Raw genomic sequence first — 23065 nt, forward strand, 5'->3', positions numbered from 1 at the left:
GGAAACAGGAACCCTACAGATATTAGTAAACTTGGTCCAGGAAACAGGAACCCTACAGATATTAGTAAACTGGGTCCAGGACACAGGAACCCTAGAGATATTAGTAAACTGGGTCCACGACACAAGACCCCTTCAGATATTAGTAAACTGGGTTCAGGACACATGAACCTTACAGATATTAATAAACTAGGTCCAGGACACAGGAACCCTACACATATTAGTAAACTGGGTCCAGGACACAGGAACCCTACACATATTAGTAAACTGGGTCCAGGACACAGGAACCCTACAGATATTAGTAAACTGGGTCCAGGACACAGGAACCCTACAGATATTAGTAAACTGGGCCCAGGAAACAGGAACCCTACAGATATTAGTAAACTTGGTCCAGGAAACAGGAACCCTACAGATATTAGTAAACTGGGTCCAGGACACAGGAACCCTAGAGATATTAGTAAACTGGGTCCACGACACAAGACCCCTTCAGATATTAGTAAACTGGGTTCAGGACACATGAACCTTACAGATATTAATAAACTAGGTCCAGGACACAGGAACCCTACACATATTAGTAAACTGGGTCCAGGACACAGGAACCCTACACATATTAGTAAACTGGGTCCAGGACACAGGAACCCTACAGATATTAGTAAACTGGGTCCAGGACACAGGAACCCTACAGATATTAGTAAACTGGGTCCTGGACACAGGACCCCTACAGATATTAGTAAACTGGGTCCAGGACACAAGAACCCTACAGATATTAGTAAACTGGGCCCAGGACACAGGAACCCTTCAGATATTGGTAAACTGGGTCCAGGACACTGGAACCCTACAGATATTAGTAAACTGGGCCCAGGACACAGGAACCCTACACATATTAGTAAACTGGGCCCAGGACACTCCAGGACACAGGAACTCTACAGATATTAGTAAACTTGGTCCAGGACACAGGAACCCTACAGATATTAGTAAACTGGGTCCAGGACACAAGAACCCTACAGATATTAGTAAACTGGGTCCAGGACACAGGAACCCTTCAGATATTGGTAAACTGGGTCCTGGACACAAGAACCCTACAGATATTAGTAAACTGGGCCCAGGACACAGGAACCCTACACATATTAGTAAACTGGGTCCAGGACACAGGAACCCTACAGATATTAGTAAACTGGGTCCTGGACACAAGAACCCTACAGATATTAGTAAACTGGGTCCTGGACACAAGAACCCTACAGATATTAGTTACCTGGGCCCAGGACACAGGAAACCTACAGATATTAGTAAACTGGGTCCAGGACACAGGAACCCTACAGATATTAGTTACCTGGGTCCAGGACACAGAAACCCCACACATATTAGTAAACTGGGTCCAGGACACAGGAACCCTACAGATATTAGTTACCTGGGTCCAGGACACAGGAACCCTACAGATATTAGTTACCTGGGTCCAGGACACAGGAACCCTACAGATATTAGTAAACTGGGTCCAGGACACAAGAACCCTACAGATATTAGTTACCTGGGCCCAGGACACAGGAACCCTACAGATATTAGTTACCTGGGTCCAGGACACAAGAACCCTACAGATATTAGTTACCTGGGCCCAGGACACAGGAACCCTACAGATATTAGTTACCTGGGCCCAGGACACAGGAACCCTACAGATATTAGTAAACTGGGTCCAGGACACAGGAACCCTACAGATATTAGTTACCTGGGCCCAGGACACAGGAACCCTACAGATATTAGTAAACTGGGTCCAGGACACAAGAACCCTACAGATATTAGTAAACTGGGTCCAGGACACAGGAACCCTTCAGATATTGGTAAACTGGGTCCAGGACTCTGGAACCCTACAGATATTAGTAAACTGGGCCCAGGACACAGGAACCCTACACATATTAGTAAACTGGGTCCAGGACACAGGAACCCTACAGATATTAGTAAACTGGGTCCTGGACACAAGAACCCTACAGATATTAGTAAACTGGGTCCTGGACACAAGAACCCTACAGATATTAGTAAACTGGGTCCTGGACACAAGAACCCTACAGATATTAGTAAACTTGGTCCAGGACACAGGAACCCTACAGATATTAGTTACCTGGGCCCAGGACACAGGAAACCTACAGATATTAGTAAACTGGGTCCAGGACACAGGAACCCTACAGATATTAGTTACCTGGGTCCAGGACACAGAAACCCCACACATATTAGTAAACTGGGTCCAGGACACAGGAACCCTACAGATATTAGTTACCTGGGTCCAGGACACAGGAACCCTACAGATATTAGTTACCTGGGTCCAGGACACAGGAACCCTACAGATATTAGTAAACTGGGTCCAGGACACAAGAACCCTACAGATATTAGTTACCTGGGCCCAGGACACAGGAACCCTACAGATATTAGTTACCTGGGTCCAGGACACAAGAACCCTACAGATATTAGTTACCTGGGCCCAGGACACAGGAACCCTACAGATATTAGTTACCTGGGCCCAGGACACAGGAACCCTACAGATATTAGTAAACTGGGTCCAGGACACAGGAACCCTACAGATATTAGTTACCTGGGCCCAGGACACAGGAACCCTACAGATATTAGTAAACTGGGTCCAGGACACAAGAACCCTACAGATATTAGTTACCTGGGTCCAGGACACAGGAACCCTACAGATATGACACAGGGCAGAGATGGCTGATTTGTAGAAAGAAAAATATTTTAGGAAGAGTTCTTATATATTTGCCTTTCAGATTTATATAGGAAAAAGGAATTATTGTCCTATTTATGTTGAGACCTGATGATGCAATCACTGTCTATAAATGTATACATTTCAGAATAGAATTTCACCAGCTCAATCACAGGCTATACAATACATTATAGTGAAAAAGAAAAGTAAATTACGGTTTTCTGAGTATCATTCTCATGTGCGCATCAGGTCCTATCTGGGACAGGAGCAGGAAGGTATCCTGAAGGTCCTCATCACTTTCCCTTTTCTCCTCATCTGTTGGCAGAGGCAAATCTTCATGTTCGTCGTCCAGGAATCGATAAAACAGGTATTTATCTTGAAAGTAGTATTCTTGGTCAACTGAGAGGTAATAACAGGTAAAGAGTAAACAAGACTACAATGAATATATATCATTGTACAAAGGTTATTATAAATGTTATTAAGATCAGGGGGTATATTTACTAAGCTGCGGGTTTGAAAAAGTGGAGATGTTGCCTATGGCAACCAATCAGATTCTAGCTGTCATTTTGTAGACTGCACTAAATAAATGACAGCTAGAATCTGATTGGTTGCTATAGGCAACATCTCCACTTTTTCAAACCCGCAGTTTAGTAAATCTAGCCCCAAGTATCAGATCTAGCTATAATGTGTTAATATTTTTAAGTTACGATTTGAATTTTCTGTTAATAAATTATGTACATTTTAAATGCATTGAGTAAAAGAAGAATAAGCCAAAAAAGTCCTAGCTTGTACATAAATATTATTACTGTAAGGTGCAGAAAACACACACACACACACACACACACACATACACACACACACCACACACACACACACACACACCACACACACACACACACACACACACACACAGTTAAAGCAAGAGTGACAATGGTGTGTAAAGCATTTACATTGTATATCCAATACAGCCAGCAGAGGGCAAAGTGTAATCATATAATACATTTGGAGAGCACTGAAGCACTGAGCAATAATGCATCTAAAATGAGCAATCTGTAAATAGAGCAGTAAATAGCATAATCTAATGAAAACTCTACCCTGATGGACTGTAATGAGAATTTGCTGTTCAATGTAACCCAACATAATTGTTATTTTTTAGTTCAGTTTTAACATTATCATTTACAGATCTTACAGGGAAAAGTAACAAAGAGGAAGATTGCATGTTTATCCTTATAATAAATCTATAACAGTGTTCTTTTAAATGAAACCCGGGGTCTACGGTGGACTGTAGACTCACAAACCCCGAAATAAGTATTCTAGATGTCTAGTTTTCATAGTTCAGGTGTAATGGGGTGGATATTGGGGTGATACAGAGTGGAATGTATGCCAGTGTGCACAGAGTGTCTTGCGTGAAATTGTGCATGCCCAAAACGTGGGAGCACACATATGCGCCTATGCGGACTTGCACAATTCTAGCACTTACACCTTCTCGTAAGTCTGAAAGGAAAGTGCAAAATGGGCTTTTCAATACTGCACATGAGCAGTAAAAAGGAGTATGTTTCTGTCTGTTAACATTGCCTACAAACGAGCTCTTAGTGGGAAATTTCCCACACCATGACCTCAGAACATAGGAAATGCAGTGGGGCTCCTACAGGAGCTAGTACTGCAGCGTCTTATGAGGGTTTTTTTATTTTGCCAAGATGTATTTTAAAATCAATGTGAGTGATGTTATTTACATTTTGCACTACAGTTCCCAGCAGGCAGCAGGAGAGGGGGGGGGGGGGGATCGTTAAGACATGTGTGGCTCTGCATACTAAGAAAATTAAATAGTTTAAATGACGTAACTTAAGCCTAAACTTTTGCCTAAATTCCGTCCAACTGTACCTTAGGCCCCTAATGTCCTTATATTTCTATATGATACACAAATGAGTTTATGACAACAAGGTGGCCACGTACAGGCTGACTACTGTCCAATTTGGTGGGTGGCCACACAAGAGGTGAACACTTGGGTCTAAGCAGCTGGATCATTCAGGTTTATGATGGAGCCACACACAGGATGACAATGGTCAACTTCAATAATAAACTGATTGGTTTTGATCAGATTATCATGGGCTTAGCGCTCATTTTTGGGGCTCTGAAATAGTGCCTTGCATGTATCATGTGTGTGTCAGCCCCCGGAGGAGGCCATACATGTGAAAGTGCAGCTTCAATTAACTACTACATTTTTGGACTTTCATAAGGCTAATTCTATTAATATTACACTCACAGCTCTTCTTGCTTATATAACGCCAAGGGCTATCAAGCAATATAATTATGTGCCTGTTTGTGTATGTAACGTGTCTATAAAGCTATGGGTTATTTATAAATGTCACTCTAGGTCTGACGCTGGAGGTACATCTGTTTACACAGTGTAAATTGAGAACATCTGCTGTGTTCATGCCCACTGTGGAAACCCAACAGGCAGGTAATTCAGGTATATTTTTCAACTCAGTAATATACAACCCTTTATATATACTACAAATTAACATCATATACTGGCTGTACTTGTGTTTTAAATAATTAAAAAGGCATGGGGTACACATAAAAGCTATATAAGCACAGCATTCTGGAAGACCAGTCAATAATTTAAGGACAAATTGACAAGTGAATAGAGATCCTGATCCTGGTACGTTCAGTATAATAAAATATGTTTAATCCTTATTTAGTCTCAAAATATGTATACATTCTGATTACTTGTATAGCATCAAAGTATATATATAAAAAAAATTGCAAACTGATGATGTGCAATAATGTGTAATAAAGTGAATTAAAACTGCAGCTGAGTTGTTGTCTGTGTCTGTTTCTATTTAGAATAAACACGATTTTTGTGTACCGTTAATGGCTCCATATGGTTTTTCACTTAAGTATTTGCTGTGAATTAATGACAATTACACTCTAGCCCCTAATAGGAGACTAGCACACGCATTTCTATATTTAGTTTCTGTAGGGGATAACGAGATATTTGTAATGTCCCAAGGTAATTCAAATGAAGGGATCTAGGATACCAATCAGTATGAACTCACCCTCTATGAATAAAATATATCTATACAGTTGGCTTAGTAGTTACAATGTCATTAGGGGGTTGGGGGCTAGATATCATATAGCACCATTCTCCACAATCTGTTTATATCCACTTATTTTAGTCTGATATTAGAAAATCAATTGTAATATCCCAATTTATTATAGTATCAGAGTGATTTTATTCACTGTAAGTAAAAAAAAACTGCTTTGTTTGTCTGTAGGCTCCTTGTCGACAATATATAACATTATGTGAATTTCGACTCCAAATAGAACTTAATAATGAAGGAGGAACGCTACTTATAGAGGCAATAGAGTATGAATGGAAATCACAATCCAGCAACTCAGTGTTATTGCTTCATTGATAATCAATGAGTGGATGCAGTCCTTGTAGTGCACTCTGTTTATAATGAGTACGAATGTGAAATCAATCCTAGTGACAGTCTGACTGAATGGATAAGACTCACTTACAGGAAAGGAGTTTGCACAATCTGATATTTTATATCCCTCCACTATAATAAATTAGGGAGACTATAGCTGATTCCTCATTATCACACTAAACAAATGGACATGTATCAGCCTCTGTGAAAAGTGCAACAATATAACTAATATTCCTCTCATAATAAGTGTGAATGCGAGATTGTATCCTAATCATCATCAACATTTATTTATATTGCACCAGCAGATTCCGTAGCGCTTTGCAATTGGAGACAAACAGTAATAAAACAATACTGGGTAATCCATACAGACAGAGAGGTAAGGGGGGCATATAGTAGCTGTTAACTACATAGATATATTTTACTTATAGTGAATAAAGTCACACTGTGTGATACTCTGTATCCCGATAATATAATAAATTGGGACTTTACAAATGATTTTCTAGTATCTGACTAAATGAGTGTATGGATGCAAATTCTGGAGAATGGCGCTATAGGAAATCCAGCATCTTCCTTATGTAATAAGTATAAAGAATAACTTAACTCTAATGACATTGTAGCTACTAAGCCAACTGTATAGATATATTTTATTCATAGATGGTGAGTTCATACTGATTGATAACCTAGATCCCTTCATTTGAATTACCTTGGGACATTACAAATGTTTCTTTATTATGTTAACCCATACAGAAACTAAATATAGACACTTATGTATTAGTTTCTTATTAGGCGGATGTAAGTGTAACTGTCATTAAATCACAGCAAAATCGTAGGGGATAAACCATATGGAGCCATTATTGGTACACAAAACAAAAAATGTTTATTTAAAAAAATACAGACACAGACAACAAGGCGTAGCAGTTGTTGACTCAAATTTTAATTCATTTTATTACACAACATCAGTTCACGATATATGTTTAATATGTTTACCTACTCTTCAAGTAATCAGGATTTATGAATATTTTAATGAGATTAAATAAAGATTGAATATATTTTATTATACTGAACATCCTAGTATACCCCAACAAAACACATTTCTCTTTTCTAAGGACCATGTATATCTGTATGTCTGTGGGGTGGACCTCCTAGAGTATAAAATAGTTACATATTTTGGGTGGATATAATTTCTGAAGAATCCCGGGGGGTGCTGAATACTTAGTGCACCTGGGACAAATTGATATTTTTATAAATCCTGATCCAACAGCTGACTGAGCAATTATTTGGTGACCACACTAATAGGACCCCATGTGATCCAATCACTTGACCTGGGAGATGAGGGACCAGATTTGTCTAATTTGATCACTCATTAGTGTGGCCAAACTGGACATAGATCTGTCTGTGTAGAGCAGTTAAAAGGCAAAAAAAAAAAGATTGCCTAAAATTGGCAGTTGAACACTCAAGAACATTCTGTACCTGCCATTTCGCAAATGTTGTGAATAACTGACTTTAGCAACATCTGTAACTATGGAAACAAAAGAGACCACACTGACTATTTTTATGATACAATTGTTGCTGTTATTCACAACATACCTGACAAATGACAGCAACTGAAGTACTGTCACTAAGAAAAACAAATGCATGTAAAAAGTGTGACCATCATCTGATATTCCAGCTCTATCTACAGCATGACGGTTTGACATTACCGTGATTCAGGACTCCCTCCTCCAGCAGAACTTGCCACATGCCCACTGCTTGTGTCCGGGAATGAACACATGAGCTCTGTTGCATCAGCCAGTCAACCAGTTCCGTTCCTACACAGCATTGCCTGTCCAAGATACAGACATGGATCAAGACTTCTAACATTCATAAAACATTTATACAGTTTCTTGCCTAGTAATATAACACTTAAATGCTTTTTCTTTGTTCTTTTTGTAATAAGCTGTGTGTTTACATGTATTGGACATGCCTACAACCACCTAGATTAATCATAATCTACATATAACACGCTAGAATTAAGGATTCACGGAATGTTGTAGAGAGATCTCAGAAACGGAGGACAGGAGACATAGCGGATGATTCTCTGACAGATGAAAGTTATGAAATCCCAGTTTTTAGAACTCTAGCCGCAGTTCATTTAAGTTATTTAATTAGCCTTGAAAATCGCGTGGCGCATTAAATATTACCAAAGAAAAAAACGGAATAGATTCAATGAGTTGCTCAGAGTAGGTCGTTTTTATCAGATAAGGGGGGTAATGAATATGGCAAAGTGGAAATTAAGATCTACGGGTACAATTAGAGCCATTTGAGGAATATGAAATGAATTAAACACCAATATCTAAAAGGTGCAATAATCCTATTTTATTTTGGTTTTGTCATTGTATAATGTAAACATTAAGGTATAAATGTACATAAAAATTCATGTTATAAGACATGACCTTAGTTTAGTGATGGTGTTAGTAAATCTGCTAACAGAGCTCACCATTTAGTATAGATGCTATTGTTTGACTTCTCCTACCCAAGCTCTTCTTTCAATTCTATTGAGATGTGATACTCATCTCACAATGGCAGAGCTGGGGGATGCATGGCCTACTGTCTTTAAGAATATATTTAGGAAGGAAATTGGCATTCTGGATAGGAAGATAAGCATAAAGTATAAAGAGGAATGATGGTTATCATCTATAGATTCTGTGGAAATGGTAAATTATTAAATTAACAGAACTTAGATTACGATTATGCTTTGTAAGGAAGAGGAAGAAATGGAGAGAGAGAAATCAGGGCCAAACATCATATCTCCCCTGGCTCCTTTTTACTCTCCCCTTTGCTCCACTGGCTCCCTCTTGTGCTTGATTTTGTCTACCCTCCCTTAGGATGTAAGCTCGAATGAGCAGGGCCCCTCTCCCCTCCTCTCTCCACACCTGTTCTTCCACTCCGTCTTTACAGTATTTGCCTGCATGGAGTTTCTGAAGTTCTGGTACTTTGTGTTTATTGTTCTGTATTGTTCTACCCTGTATAGTCTACTGTTTGTACCATGTACGGCGCTGCGGATACCTTGTGGCGCCTAACAAATAAACGATAATAATAATAATATCAATAAACCTGGACTCACAAGAATAAGAAATTAAATTTGTCATAAAAAGAAGCAGAATAGGGGCCTGATTCATTAAGGATCTTAACTTAAGAAACTTCTTATTTCAGTCTCCTGGACAAAACCATGTTACAATGCAAGGGTTGCAAATTAGTATTCTGTTTTGCACATAAGTTAAATACTGACTGCTTTTTCATGTAGCACACAAATATCAACTTTAAATTTAAGTGTACAAATAAGCTATCAAGTATTTGTGTGCTACATGAAAAAAACAGTCAGAATTTAACTTATGTGCAAAACAGAATACTAATTTGCACCCCTTGCATTGTAACATGGTTTTGTCCAGGAGACTGAAATAAGAAGTTTCTTAAGTTAAGATCCTTAATGAATCAGGCCCTAGGAGAGGAAATTCTGTGAGGCAGGAGAATATCAAGTAATTCACCAAAAAGTTCTCGGATGGCAATAGATGATATCACGATACAAAGAGATGGTTGAGGAATGGAAATAGATAAATAGTTATTGAAAATACAAATAGTTAAGAAAAGAGACAGTAATAATGTTTTCCCCTGGTAAAAATCATCAAAGGAGTAAGAAAATAATGGCAATAAAATGTGTGGTGAAAAATATTCTACATAAAAATCATTACTGAATGAAGGACAGCCATTTGCTACCAAATGCAGATTCAAATATTAGAAATGTATTTATGTATTTTAATATGTTAATCTTCAAATTAACTCCAGAAGGCATTATGTGAAACATTTCAGGTAATCAGATTGGAAAAAAGGATGAAGAACTCTTGGTCAGCTCTAGATAGGGTCTGTAATAGCAGAGGAAGGAAATGGGGAAACTGAGATAATACATAGTGGCTTAAATCCAAATGTATAATGTCTCATTAGTAAACACAAAATTCCATTTTTATTGCTTGATCGTCTAAGAGTTCCATATTTTATCCCAAGCCAAATATCTAGAAATACCCCATTAATGCTCGGGGCAACCAATAATTTGGGTTATAGACTCAGTTATAAACGCACCTTTAGGGTCTTATGTCACATTGATACAGACAAACTCTAATAAAAGTTTGCTGATAGATACAAAGAAAACTTTCTGTACTTAAAATGTAAGTAAATATAGGTGTTTATGTGCCCTCTACAACATATATGTTTGGAGTACATGTTAAAGGACTGCACTACAGTGGTGTGTTACACCCAGACGCAATGTAAGGTGACAGTCCAGTATACAATTTATTTTATGAAACAGCTATTTCTTGTTTGCATTTACAAATTGAAGAGATGGATACACCTTATGCCCCATCCTACACTGACCTGGATATGGCCGTGAACAAGGTTTTATTTGGAAGAGAACGTCATGTATAGAACAAACAATACTTTTTAAACCTTTTAGCAACAATTTGGTTTTATCTTGGAGGGAAATTGTGTCCTAGGTAATTACATTTCTATCTCAGAGCAGGAAAGGAGTTTTGGGATTAGATACGAGCAGTCATTTACATTTAATTAATTACATAATTACTTATGCAATTAACGTATTCATGAAAAAAGTGTATAGTAATGCATATCTGGATGTCCTCAAGGTGGGTGATTGACAGAGGGGGGGAGGGGGGGTTGCTGCCTTCAGAGAGCATGCAGCCTTTTGTGGCTTTGAGTGTGGCTTGAATACAGCACTTTCATCTGTGTGCAGAAAACTGCGTCCTTGTGTTAGCACTCCAAGGAGGTAGGGCTCCGTGTTAGGGATCGGCCGGAGGGAGCAATAATAAACAACTCAATGTTGCCGGCCCTTTAAGAAACTGACACCTCAGAATGCCATGCATTCTGGAGCACCAATCAGAGAGAGCAGCTGCTCAGAGAGGAGGAACTTCCTTTGTGAGCAGCTGAGGAACCGACAGAAATAGCAGAGGAGGAGAGAGGCAGTGCAGGAGTTACGGCTGGTCCGAGGTAAGACCGGCTGGCCCACAATTATAAAGAAAAACTTTGTTTCAAAATGTTTAAAAACAAAATGAATATTAATGTTTCTAAAATGAGAATATTAGTGGATAAAAAGTAAAAGCCCACTCTTTGCACAAACAAGACAGCCATGAAAACATCAACCAACTATAGTAAATAAAAAACAAGTAACTCCTCACTAGTGCCAATCAAGAAAGGTTGTGGACATAATTAAAAGAGTCAGTAACTTTAAGTTACTAATATAAAGTGATTTTTGTTTGAATCGTCTTTTATTCCTGTACTTTTGTATTAGAAATACCCTGGACAACTTCAGCCTTGAAGAACGAAAAAAGAATGAACGCTGAAAGCAGGGTGTTTCACTGAAGAACGGGAGATGGTACATTATGCCATGTCTGTGGATGATAAAATGGTTTCTTTGCTTTGTGATTCTTTAATTGCCACTGTGAGGAGATACAGCATTATGAGGCTCATAGGCATCACAAAAATGCACCCATAGAAGGAGAAGACCGTAAAGCCGTCTATCCAGACTAAAATAGAATAGAATGCAGCAACAACGCTTATTTAGAAACGTTTGGGAAAAACAAATTAAGCCACTGAGGCTACTTATAAAATAGCACACATAGTAGCAAATTAAATTAACCAAATATTTCTATGGAAGGCACAACAAAGTCCTTACATGAAATGTGGGAGAAAATTCAGTTGTTCCGGAGAAAACAAGTCAGCTTTTTCTCCCACACATTTTCCAAAGTTGGCTAAAGTTTTAAAAAAACAAAATATACATGAAATGCAAAATCGGGATATAAACAAATATGTAGGTGTTTTTTAGTCACTCATTGAAAAGTAAAATGAAAGATTTAAATATTTTTAAGGCATGATTTCAAGCTAAATGTGTGCAACTGAGACTTTTGCATTTTTATGTACAAGCAGAAATGGCAGCTCCTTTGCTGGCTATAGCAGTGTGCTGGGGGATTTTTCTCTGTGTTTGTTCCTTTCAGGATAACTCCACCCTTTCAAGCACCTGCTATAGCCTATAAATTGATTGAGCAACCTCCACTTCTGTTTTGTATGATTTCAAGCTAAGGCACATCTAGTGGACATCTCACATGCACTTGAGAACTTACAGATGGAGCTGCTGAAACTTTCAGAAGACAACATTATAAAGTCACTTTTTAATAACAAAATAAATCCTGTAGAAATATGGAAGAATGCAATGCAATATCCTCAATTACGCCAACATGCTCAGTGATAACTCTCTTGCTTTGGGACAACTTATTGATCCAAGGTTACATTTTTGCACATGGTAATATCAAGACAAATAACAGATAACAGAACCAGCACTAGGAAAATGAACTGAGGCTGAAGACATCAAAGTTAGAAGTTAACATTAAATTCCTTGCACACAGCAAACAGGAACAGAAACATAATACAAGTTTTTATGTGTTTATTCCTAAAAGTGATACATATATATATATATATATATATATATATATATATATATATGTGTGTGTGTATATATATGTATGTATATATATTTGTGCATAAATGCTGTAAATGCTGAATGTACACAATTATGCAACTTGCAATACAACATGCAGCCTTGAGATCCTTCAGAAATGTGGCCTTATGATTAAAAAAAGGTTCCCTTCCTCTGGTGCAGGACATTCCTCACGCAAGGTTACAATAAAAAAAGCCAGAACTGAGCCAAACATAAATTTTCAAAAGACGGTGAACATTTTACAGAAAATATTTTGTGTCACTAAAAAAAAAAAATATTGGAGGGAGTGTATTAATGTAATGTAGGATGGGGTATTAAGGTTATTTTGTGAGGCTATTACTGTTGGGGCTATTGATGCAATGTGGGAGGTGTTGGAGAATAATTATGTAATGTGGGGGGCTATTAATGTATTTAGGGACATTAATGTACTGTGGAAGTTGGTGGGGGCTATTAAGTAATATGAATGCTGCTTATATAAGATAGCTTCAGGTGTGGCTATTAATTTAATATAGTGTCCCTTTTATAAATAAATTTGGGTGCTATTTATGTAATGTGGGGTTGATTTAGGCTCTTAATATATTGTAGTGGCTAAGAATGCAATATGGGGGTCTCTGTATAAAATGTGGGGGCTAATAATTTAATGACAAGGTTAGCGAGGGGGAGGAGGCTCTTTACCCACCTGTCCATTAGGTGAATAGAAGCTATCTCTTTTTCAAACAGGGGTCCAACATTCCAGGATCCAGACAAGCAGCAACAGAGCTTATGACACAAGCAGCAGAAGCTGCAAGAAGGGAATGTTACAAAAACAGGTAGGAGAGAGCAGCTCACTCTGCCACCTGTCCTCATTCTGGTGGAGCAGTCCTGATTTTGGAAACTGTCCCAGTCGCAACTTTATTCTGGCAGCATGCAAAGTCAGGAGGTATGTCCCCCTGCATGCTCCTCCCCCAATCCATTGTTTTCCCAGTGAGCTCTTCCTACCCTGGTCAGATACCCAGTCCGAAATGAAATTTAAAAAAATGAAGTGGACTTCTTATATAAGTTATATCCAGCTATATCATATCTTATATAAAATTAAGTTTATTTGCTGGTTGTTGTTGCAGTCATATACCATATATTTGGCTTTATGCTCAATGGATGGTCTGGACCACAAGGATGCCATTGATGAGAGTTTTGTTAATGAGTTCTTTAGTTTGCATTTTAATGAACTGTAATTGTTTCTGTTTCGCTATTACAGAGTATAAAAATTTTAACGAAGTACCATGTAAGAAGGCGGTGTTATTGTTTGAGGAAATCAGTGGGATTGCTGCTTAAATATATAAAAGTAAAATGAGAAATTATAATGAGAGTGAAGTGTTCAGTGGACAAAAACATTTTAGATGAGTTTAGAAACTAGTTATATATTATCTATCTGGCAACTGTTTATCTAAGAAATAAAGTAAGAATGAGTGAAGGTTGTGCTGGTTTGGAAGGTGCATTCAATCTAATGGGTTCCAACCAACTTACAGGATACCCAGACTGTCACTGACAACTTGACTGTCAATGACAGCAACTACACAGCAAATGATAATTGTTTGAACATTGTACAATTTATTAATATGTTTGTATTTCACCAAAAGGTATTTCAAGCCTCTGACGAAATACAACTAACAACTGTGTAAAGATGGCAAATGCTGGCAGAAGGCAGAGACGGGATTTGTAAATCTTCATATTTCATTAATGTTAAATATGTGGAATGTTTCTTACGGATATTTAGACATGGCCAGGAGGTCTGTTACAAAGAGCAATCTTTAACTCCTCATCAGCGGGCAGAAAAATACAACTTTTTATTGGAAATGCTGTCTGCACTTTAAATGCCAGAAAATCAGCAAGGCAAATTGTCTTCACATATGTAACGACTGCAAGGTTTCAATTTTCTATTATTAACAGCATCTGCATGTATACACTTGCAATTGAGCATTACATGGATTTAAAGCCAAGGCACATTTCTGATCATTTAACATTGAGCAAAAGAGGTATGCTGCCAAGATATGTTGTTTAAGCATCCATACAGACAAATAAGAACTGTCAGGGGGAAAGAAGATTTCAATATTTTATGTAAGAGCTTCTCCAGAGAAGCCCATGTACAAATTATTACTTTTACAGCAACTGTTTCCTAGGCCCAGTGAAGTAGAACTTATCCCTATAATGACTTACATCAAATGTCACTCAATGTTGGAAACAGCAACAGGCTGTTCAAACGTATTGCGTAATATTTGGGGCAAAGCTACCTTTCTTTATGTGTCTAAGATCCTGGCACTTATTGTACATTTGCAGTTATATCTATGTACATTTACATTTATGTACATTTGTGCAGCTAACATTTGCTTTTTGAACTGTCTATAAAATAATGCACACGTATGCTATCTAACCTCCTAAACACTGCAGACTGGCCTCTAAGGGAAAGGGTTTATTAAATCCTTACGTAAGAAAGTGTTAAAGTAAAAAACAGTCAGCAGACATGGGAATATATTCTTGTAGTTTTTAATAAAATGTACTTCTTTAAGTAAGGAAATGCAAAGGGAAACACCAGAAAGGGGGCAGTTCAATTAGACAGGCTGAAGTTGTTCAATATAACGGTGGGAAACCAAGAAGTGGAATTTATGGACACGTGTGAATAAAGCAGATGCACACTTGTGAACTATCACTCTATCTGCATACTACAAACTTTCACCATCTCACAGCCTCAAGCTAGGAACCCGATTATCATGCCAATCACACAATAACGACTGTTAGGTTGTATTAGTGTGTACGCTCCCATAATCATGTTTTATTATACCAAAGCACATCGTATCGGTCATTTGATTTTATAACTGGACTAAAAATCTCTATAAATAATGGAACGATGTTGGGCAAATTCTGCAGTGTGTTTGTACTCATGACCAGCAGTGTAGGCAGATCTCAATAGATATTACAGTGTCACGATCTTTTCAGCAAATGGTTATGACAGATGAAGAGCACAGATCTGAAGGCAAATAGTGTCAAATCGTGTAAGTATGTAGACATGGATTGGCATGTTGATCGGGACATTCAGTTGATTGGTAAAATCGTTAAAGATAACGCATTGGGAGATATTTTCTGTAGCGTGTACCTAGCTTTAGAGTTTATTTGCATAAATTGTTCTTGTGCATTTGTTTAACACATGTTATTGTATGCTGTGCGTATTTATGCTAATAGGAACAAGGTTACATAAGCCAGACAGGGTATTCTTAAATGACGCCCTGTGCAATGTAAATCAGGGATAAGAGGACCAGATGTCTGGGTTAAATAATTTGTTTATAAATGTATAATGCTATCACATCTCTCCTGTTTAGTCAACCAAGTCATTGTTATGCTAGTATCCCTAGAATAGGGAGCCAACAGTTCCCATTTCCAAGGGAGGAACCTCAGGGTTATACAGTATGACTGGCCCACCTATCACAACCTGGCTACTACCTCTAGCCTGCCCACCATTAGCTCCACCATCATGGAAATATTGAAGGGGATATAACCTATGTTTTGACTGTAATGAGGATGTTCGTGGATAGGTGACTAGCAACTGTGCTTCTGTCACTTGTGAATGCTGAACATTCTGAAGAATTGCATCTGTCCAATGACTGTATATCCGCATGTCCATATTGGAATGAACTGTGTTTTGGTTGAAAACCACTGCCTAGGTGATTTCCAAGAAACCACTAAGACGTGCGGTCCTCACAGGCGATAAGGCCAAGGACTTCAGTAATGGCAAGAATCTGGCTGTAGAACGTCAAAGTCATTCATGTTGTCTCTAGTGTCCGTTAAGGAAAGGTTCTCACCTTGCCTCAAGGCAGGCCAAACGCTAAGGCCATGAAATTTAATTTTGGGCCACATGGTATTATTTTGGCAAAATAACTAAAAACATATTTTTGCCCAATTATAATGTCTCATTTTGTGGCAGCTTAGACACCACCTCACACCCTCACTTTCTGAACAAACACATGCAACAGAAGGTACTTTTAATTAATCTCAAGTTGAACAATGCATTAATTGACCAAAATATATTGATTATGATGTTACTCTTGTCTTCTCTGTAATATTAAGTCTACCACAAGATACAGGAAATGTAAGTTATTTTTATAAAATCCTCTTTAAAATAACTGTCCACTTTCTAAATTCCTATTCCGCTAGAATAATCATGTTCCAAATTGCAGTATTGCAATTAGCCCCAATTTCATTGGCCCTTCTGTTCTCTACCTGCAATGTCTCAAAATTTGTGTTTGGAATTCAGGTTGTCTAATTAGTTTACAGATGTCCACTGGAAAATGTAGTTCACAATCCCCTCCGCCATCCCAAATATCTGTGAGCTCTGATAGGCTGCTGATGTCCAAGCGCTGAATCCTAGCTTACAGCTGTGTGTTCTCTCTCCACATTAGACAGTGATAGATATTATTTACACCTATACTAGAGAACGTTTAGAGATACACTTTTGTGGTGAATCAATTTATGTGTTTTAGGTTTTGGAGGTAATTTAAGCTACACACATTTAGATGATTTTATGTGGGAATTCACTTACCTGTACGTTTTTAGATGGTATTTCCGATCTCTTATCATGTGAGGTGCTCGGGAAAGGATTGCATTACGTAAAGTCTTCTCAGCCCTGAGGATACGCTCAGAAGGGACCTTTAATGATTCAGACATAAAATAGCATGTTACATGAAGCATAACAAATGTGCGCTGTATCCCCTGCTGGAGACAAATGTAGTTGAGAGTATTCAGAAATATTTGTAATTAATGATTTATTCAAAGACAAAAAATCTATTTCTCTGCACCAAATTATAAGCATCTGCATTGAATTACAATTGTGTGGCATCTCTTGGATTATACAGACAATCAATTTAAAGGGGTGGTACAGTCCGCTTGTATTGACAAACAATCCACAATAGACCCAAGAAAAGTTTGAAAAGGGGGGAGGGGCATCTGGACCAGAGTGATTGGTTGTTAGCTGGTGAAGGTGGCATGTGATTGGTAACCATAGCTTACAACCAATTACACACTCCTACCGCCATTTTCAAACTTGTTCTAGGCTTTCCACCATCACCAGTGATTGGATGTTAAAGCAAGGGTTCTATAGAATACGGTTAATGTTACATTGTTTCATGTTATAAAGAAAAAACTTGACTTCAGTCCTAAAAAAAGGAAGCCTTGCATTTTGAAAGTATGCACCTTAGCCACCTCCCGGCATCCCATTACCTCTGTAATGGTTTTTGCTTGACGGAGCGTGATTTGATTTTCAATGAGGGGGTTCTGAAAAAAAACACGTAATCCAAAATAAACAAAAAACAAACATGAAAACAAAAGAATAATATTAGTAATCAAGAGAAAGAAAACAAAAAGTACCAGCTAATGTAAAAAAGGAACAAGTCTATGCAAAAAGAAAGCAAGTAATAATGTAAACATTAAAAACAAAACTAAATTAAATTATAAAAAAAATATATAAATTATACATTAAACGTAAAAAGAAAACTGAAATGTTTACGTTTATAAATTATAAGTAGTGCTTATGGGATATGAATATAGCATAATATGTCAATACATTTTATGGTTAACATAAGTCAAATCACTCAGTTGTAAAACTACAGGGGAAACAGCTTAAGTTTTTAGTGCCGGGACAAAGCACTAAGTAACAAGATAATTTAATATTATACATTAAAAACAGTAGCGTTTATGAACTTGTGATTACCAGTCAGGTATGGTAGTCTTTATCGAAGCTGTAAAATGATGTCATTAAAAGTATACTCATTTAATCAACTTTCAAGTCATACTATTTACAGTGAAATATATGTAATAAAGGTCATACATGAAAACAATGCAAATAGAACACATGTGCAGTAATCTGTAACAGATATTACCTTTCATTAACCTAAAAATATCACACTGCTAAAAGCTGATATCTGATCACTATGGGTTACATTACATCAATTTATTAAATAAGCCCCTCAATCTGTGTGTACATATTGAGTATGAAGAAGGCTAAAAGATCCATTCTCTCTCTCTTTTTTTTATAGAGCTGCTGAATTTGGAATGTAGGTCAGCTGTTAGATAGAAACAAACACAGGGTGTGGTCAGAAGCTTGAAAAACAGTATCAGTGGGCACATTCCCTTCAGTCCTGGGGCAGGGGGCATCAGCCCTCCGGGCCAGTCCCACAGAGGGCCGCCTTGGTCTGGGTCACTGGGCCATCTGCATTTTTTTCCCTTTAAAATGTTCCTAATAGTCTTGCCCCCCCCCAGGCTAAAGCATGCCAGCCCTCCCCCACTTAAATCACACAAAGGGATATGTTTGTGGGTACACAGAGTTTGTCTACCTTCTAACAGGTCAATGATGAGGTATGACAGGAGCCAGAAGACTCCATTTATAAAGTAAGACACAGGGCCTGATTCATTAAGGAAAGTATAGCAAAAAAAGGAGTAACTTTGCATTTTGTCAAAACCATGATGTATTGGAGGGGGTGAAAAATTTAAAATGTAATGGCAGATTTATAGTTGGGATAGGGCATGTCCTAGATCAACTTTACATTTCAGAGTAAAAATAATTCAAGTATTTGTGTGCTACATGAAAAAACAGCCATTATTTAACTTATGTGCAAAATAATAAACTAATTTGCACCCCTTGCATAGTAACATGGTTTATCCAGGAGCAAATTTACTCCTTTTTTCCCTAACTTTCGTTAATGAATCAGGCCCATAGTATCCAGCCAGCTTTCACACTTCAATGCTGTATACTTTGTACATTCAGAACAGTGCATCACAATCTTACTGATAGAGCCAAGGACTGGGTAACACAGCTCTGTGCTCTTTCTATCTTCCTCTCACACCCTTCTTATAATAAATCTCTGAAGGTAACAATTAAAAGGCCCCAGAGAGAAATGTCATGGGAGAGGAGAATGGAACCATATACAACGTCTCCCTATAGGGCCCAACAAAGAACTAAGGTAAGGTCTGGACAGCAGGAACTAAGTCCTAGACATGACATCCTAGAAGGCAAAGACCTAAGCATGGTAACACTACTGTAAATATATATATATATATATATATATATATATATATATATATATATATATATACACGTATAGGTCCTATTATCTGGGACTTAGGGTTTTCTGGAAAAGATAATGTTTCACATTTTGCCTAAAATATGCCTAAAATCTACTCAATTAACTTTTAATACCCCAGCCTTCACCACACCAGCCTCTGGCATTCCAGTACTTATTAGATTGTTTAGCAGTGCTCCTCACAGTGACTATAGTATAGGAGACCATGACTGTATGTATTATATTATCACTGAGCAGCAGCAATTATTTGCTTTTTTTTTCTTTCCATCATTTAGGTGTGTCCTAATAAGGGGCTACTAGATAAAATAAACCATACCAGTACTAAAATATTAGTATAATTTTAGGAATGTTTTTTAGTAATGTTTATTGACTTATTTCAGATCCTTAGACGACAATTTCATATATGCTTATTTATCCAAAAACTAAAAAGAAACAGCGCTGGGCGCTCAAAAGATACCTTTTGTATAAAATATGTTTGTAAGTAGTGCATAAGTAATACCATACTTGCAACTTTGGCAGCAGGATCTCCAGGAGGTGGCTCCGTGATGGGGCGTGGCCACGTGAATCATGTTGTTAGGCCCCGCCCCCTGCCAAATGTTATCAATTTGGGCCTATCGCCTAGTTCACCAACGAAGGGGGCAGTATGCAGGAGGCTGCCCTACTCTCCCAGGGGTCAGGGAGAACTCCCCAAAATTCGGGAGTCTCCTGGACATTCCAGGAGAGTAGGCATCTATGCAGTAATACACAAATATCAATCATATAGCATTTGTGTGCTGCTTCTGCTCTATTTTATAAAAAGGGTTTGTTTTGAGTGCCCAGCGCTGTTTCTTTTCACTTTCTATACACGTCTTTAGTAGAACTTGGCAACGTTCCTTTCTACAGCTGCTATCACTCATTATCCTAATAAATTGGAGCTCAGTGCTGGACTTTGTGTGGTTTTTCTTGTATATGCTTACCTATCCATCAGAAAGTAGACACAAAGTTAACAACAATAATTTTTTGGGAGTTCCCTTACATGTTGGTTTCCTTCATATAAATATATGTCTGGGGCCAAACACCCTTTTCATGCATATTGTATCTAAAATAATAAATACAGTATTAATATGGATATAGCGATAACTGAATAAGATCACTGATAATACACAAGATATTCCAGTTTGTACGACCACTGAAGTCATTAGCAGTTACCTTTACACAATCTACACAAGAGATTATGGTATACAACCCAGGCAGAGGCGGAACTAGCGACCTGTGGTCCCCGGGGTAGGTAAGAGGGGAGGAGGGGACGGTGGCCTTTATAATTTGATTATTATTGTTGTGGCAATAGTTTTGGGTTTATTTTGCTTTGATCTGAAAACAAGCACTTGGAAAGACCCCTCTAGAAAACTGACGTATGCCCCTGCAACTGCTGTATTTTTAAAGCTGATTTCAGAACCAGCAACCCTCCACTGCAGACAAAAATCCTTATACTACTTCTTTATGGCCAAATACTCAAATTCTATAAAAGTCACAGCAAGCCTAACATATCCTCCCACAGTCTATACTTCAGACAGGAGAGGGGTCTCTAAAGATTTGTATTTTTTTCTTTCTTTGCTGGTTACATTTTTACGAGCGCTCAAATGCTTTCGATAGCTCTACCATCCTCTGTTTAAAAATAACCACTGGGAAAGTACTCGAAATCAAATTAGATGCTTTTTGTGGAGCACATTAGTTACAGATATCAACAACCACTAACCCGACTTGTAGTCTGCTACTAGATTTTACGTACTGTTTTTATTAGCTGCTGAATATTTATTTTGAGGTGTATATTGTGTCCCTTCAATGTAAAAAGTAGGTTTAGCTATATTTTTATAATAAAAAACAGAATTATAGAGGACTGAATCTAATAAGTATTCTCTAACAAGAACCCTCTTGCTTTCCACATATACAAGCTAGAGTTAACGGAACACATGGGGGTGATTAAGAGATGAACATTTACATTTCCACTTGTGCATTTTGACTTACACACTTCTTAAGATATGTGCAACCTTAAATCTAGCGTATTGATGCATCCAAAGCAAATATGCAGCAATCATCATCATCATCAACTCGACTTGTGTATGTGCAGAATTTACTCTCGGTCAGTAACATATTTCGAAAACATGTGTAATCAAAAATAAGATGCGTATCAAAGGAGCGTGTTTAACTTAAGTCTGCAGCCTGTACTGCACTTGCACTCCCCTGACCTGTCTCTTGAAGAGCTAGGGGCCACAAATACTGGCGCATGAAGTATGCATGTGCAATGTGGCAAATTGTACCTGACACGTAAATGCACTTGCGCCAACTTTAAGTCTTCGCCATAGACTTTGGACACATGTATAACATACCCATGGAATGGTTATGTGGTTTGTGCTTCTGTTTTATTTTTTTATGTGACTGCCACGGGTCCTTGGGATCTCATTTGGGTAAATCTTTAGATATTAACAATGAACAATGATCATATGTGAGGTCCCCATGTAATATTAATGGTAGACTTTCCAGTACCTCATTAAGACACTGCATCTCTCGGTAGATAGGTTATATGAGGGTGCTTGGATCATCATTAATATGTGCCATAGACAATCATCATCATCATCAGCGGCATCACCATTTATTTATATAGCGCCACCAATTCCGCAGAGCTGTACAAGAATATTTGCCATTCACATCACCCCTTGCCCCATTGGAGCTTACATTACAGTCTACATTCCCTAACACACACACACAGACTAGGGTTAATTTTGTCAGCAGCAAATTAACCTACTGTTATGGGGGTTTGGGAGGAAACCGGAGCATCTGGAGAAAACATGTGCAAACGTGGTGAAAACATACAATAAAACAGAACCTATAGAAAACATAAGCAGTGGGGGGAGTCACAAGGGGGGTTTCCAAATTAAATGTATCCAACTCAGCATGAGCTCCAGAGTGCTTAAGATTGACCATAAGTACAGTAGTGGAAGTAAATATGTTTTAGGATAGAGCATGCCTTTGTGTTTTAGGAGGCAGTGGTGGGAACCTATTGGTTAAGAGGCTAAAACTATGGTGCTACACAGGGGCTCTTTGCAAACACCACTGAACACCTTTACAGCATGGCGACAACACATACCCACCACTAGACATATCCACCACTAGATATACCCACTTACAAACGCCGGAAGAAGACAGCATGGAGCTACATTGAGTGTAAATAAGCATCACAGTACAGTATACAATATGATATCACAAACAAAATAAATGCTAACTCGCTAATTCAGAGTCAGCTAAAATAATTTCAACCACA

At 38.0% G+C, this 23065-nt stretch overlaps 1 protein-coding gene across 4 annotated transcripts in view; it reads right to left on the reverse strand.

The window, feature by feature from the left end:
* The window catches only part of RAPGEF4 (Rap guanine nucleotide exchange factor 4), a 231008-nt gene that overhangs the window by 68417 nt on the left and 139526 nt on the right, over positions 1 to 23065 (reverse strand). For 2 of the 4 annotated variants that reach the window (XM_075180632.1, XM_075180635.1), the window contains 4 exons: positions 17882 to 17962; positions 17232 to 17338; positions 7830 to 7951; positions 2911 to 3094 (listed from right to left, as the gene is read on the reverse strand). In XM_075180632.1, the coding sequence (XP_075036733.1) occupies positions 2911 to 3094; positions 7830 to 7951; positions 17232 to 17338; positions 17882 to 17962 (494 nt within the window). The remainder of the gene's footprint in view (positions 1 to 2910; positions 3095 to 7829; positions 7952 to 17231; positions 17339 to 17881; positions 17963 to 23065) is intronic. The other 2 variants (XM_075180633.1, XM_075180634.1) reach the window with 2 other exon arrangements.

This window comes from Mixophyes fleayi, chromosome 7, assembly GCF_038048845.1.
Source record: "Mixophyes fleayi isolate aMixFle1 chromosome 7, aMixFle1.hap1, whole genome shotgun sequence".
In the NCBI taxonomy this organism is placed as follows: domain Eukaryota; kingdom Metazoa; phylum Chordata; class Amphibia; order Anura; family Limnodynastidae; genus Mixophyes; species Mixophyes fleayi.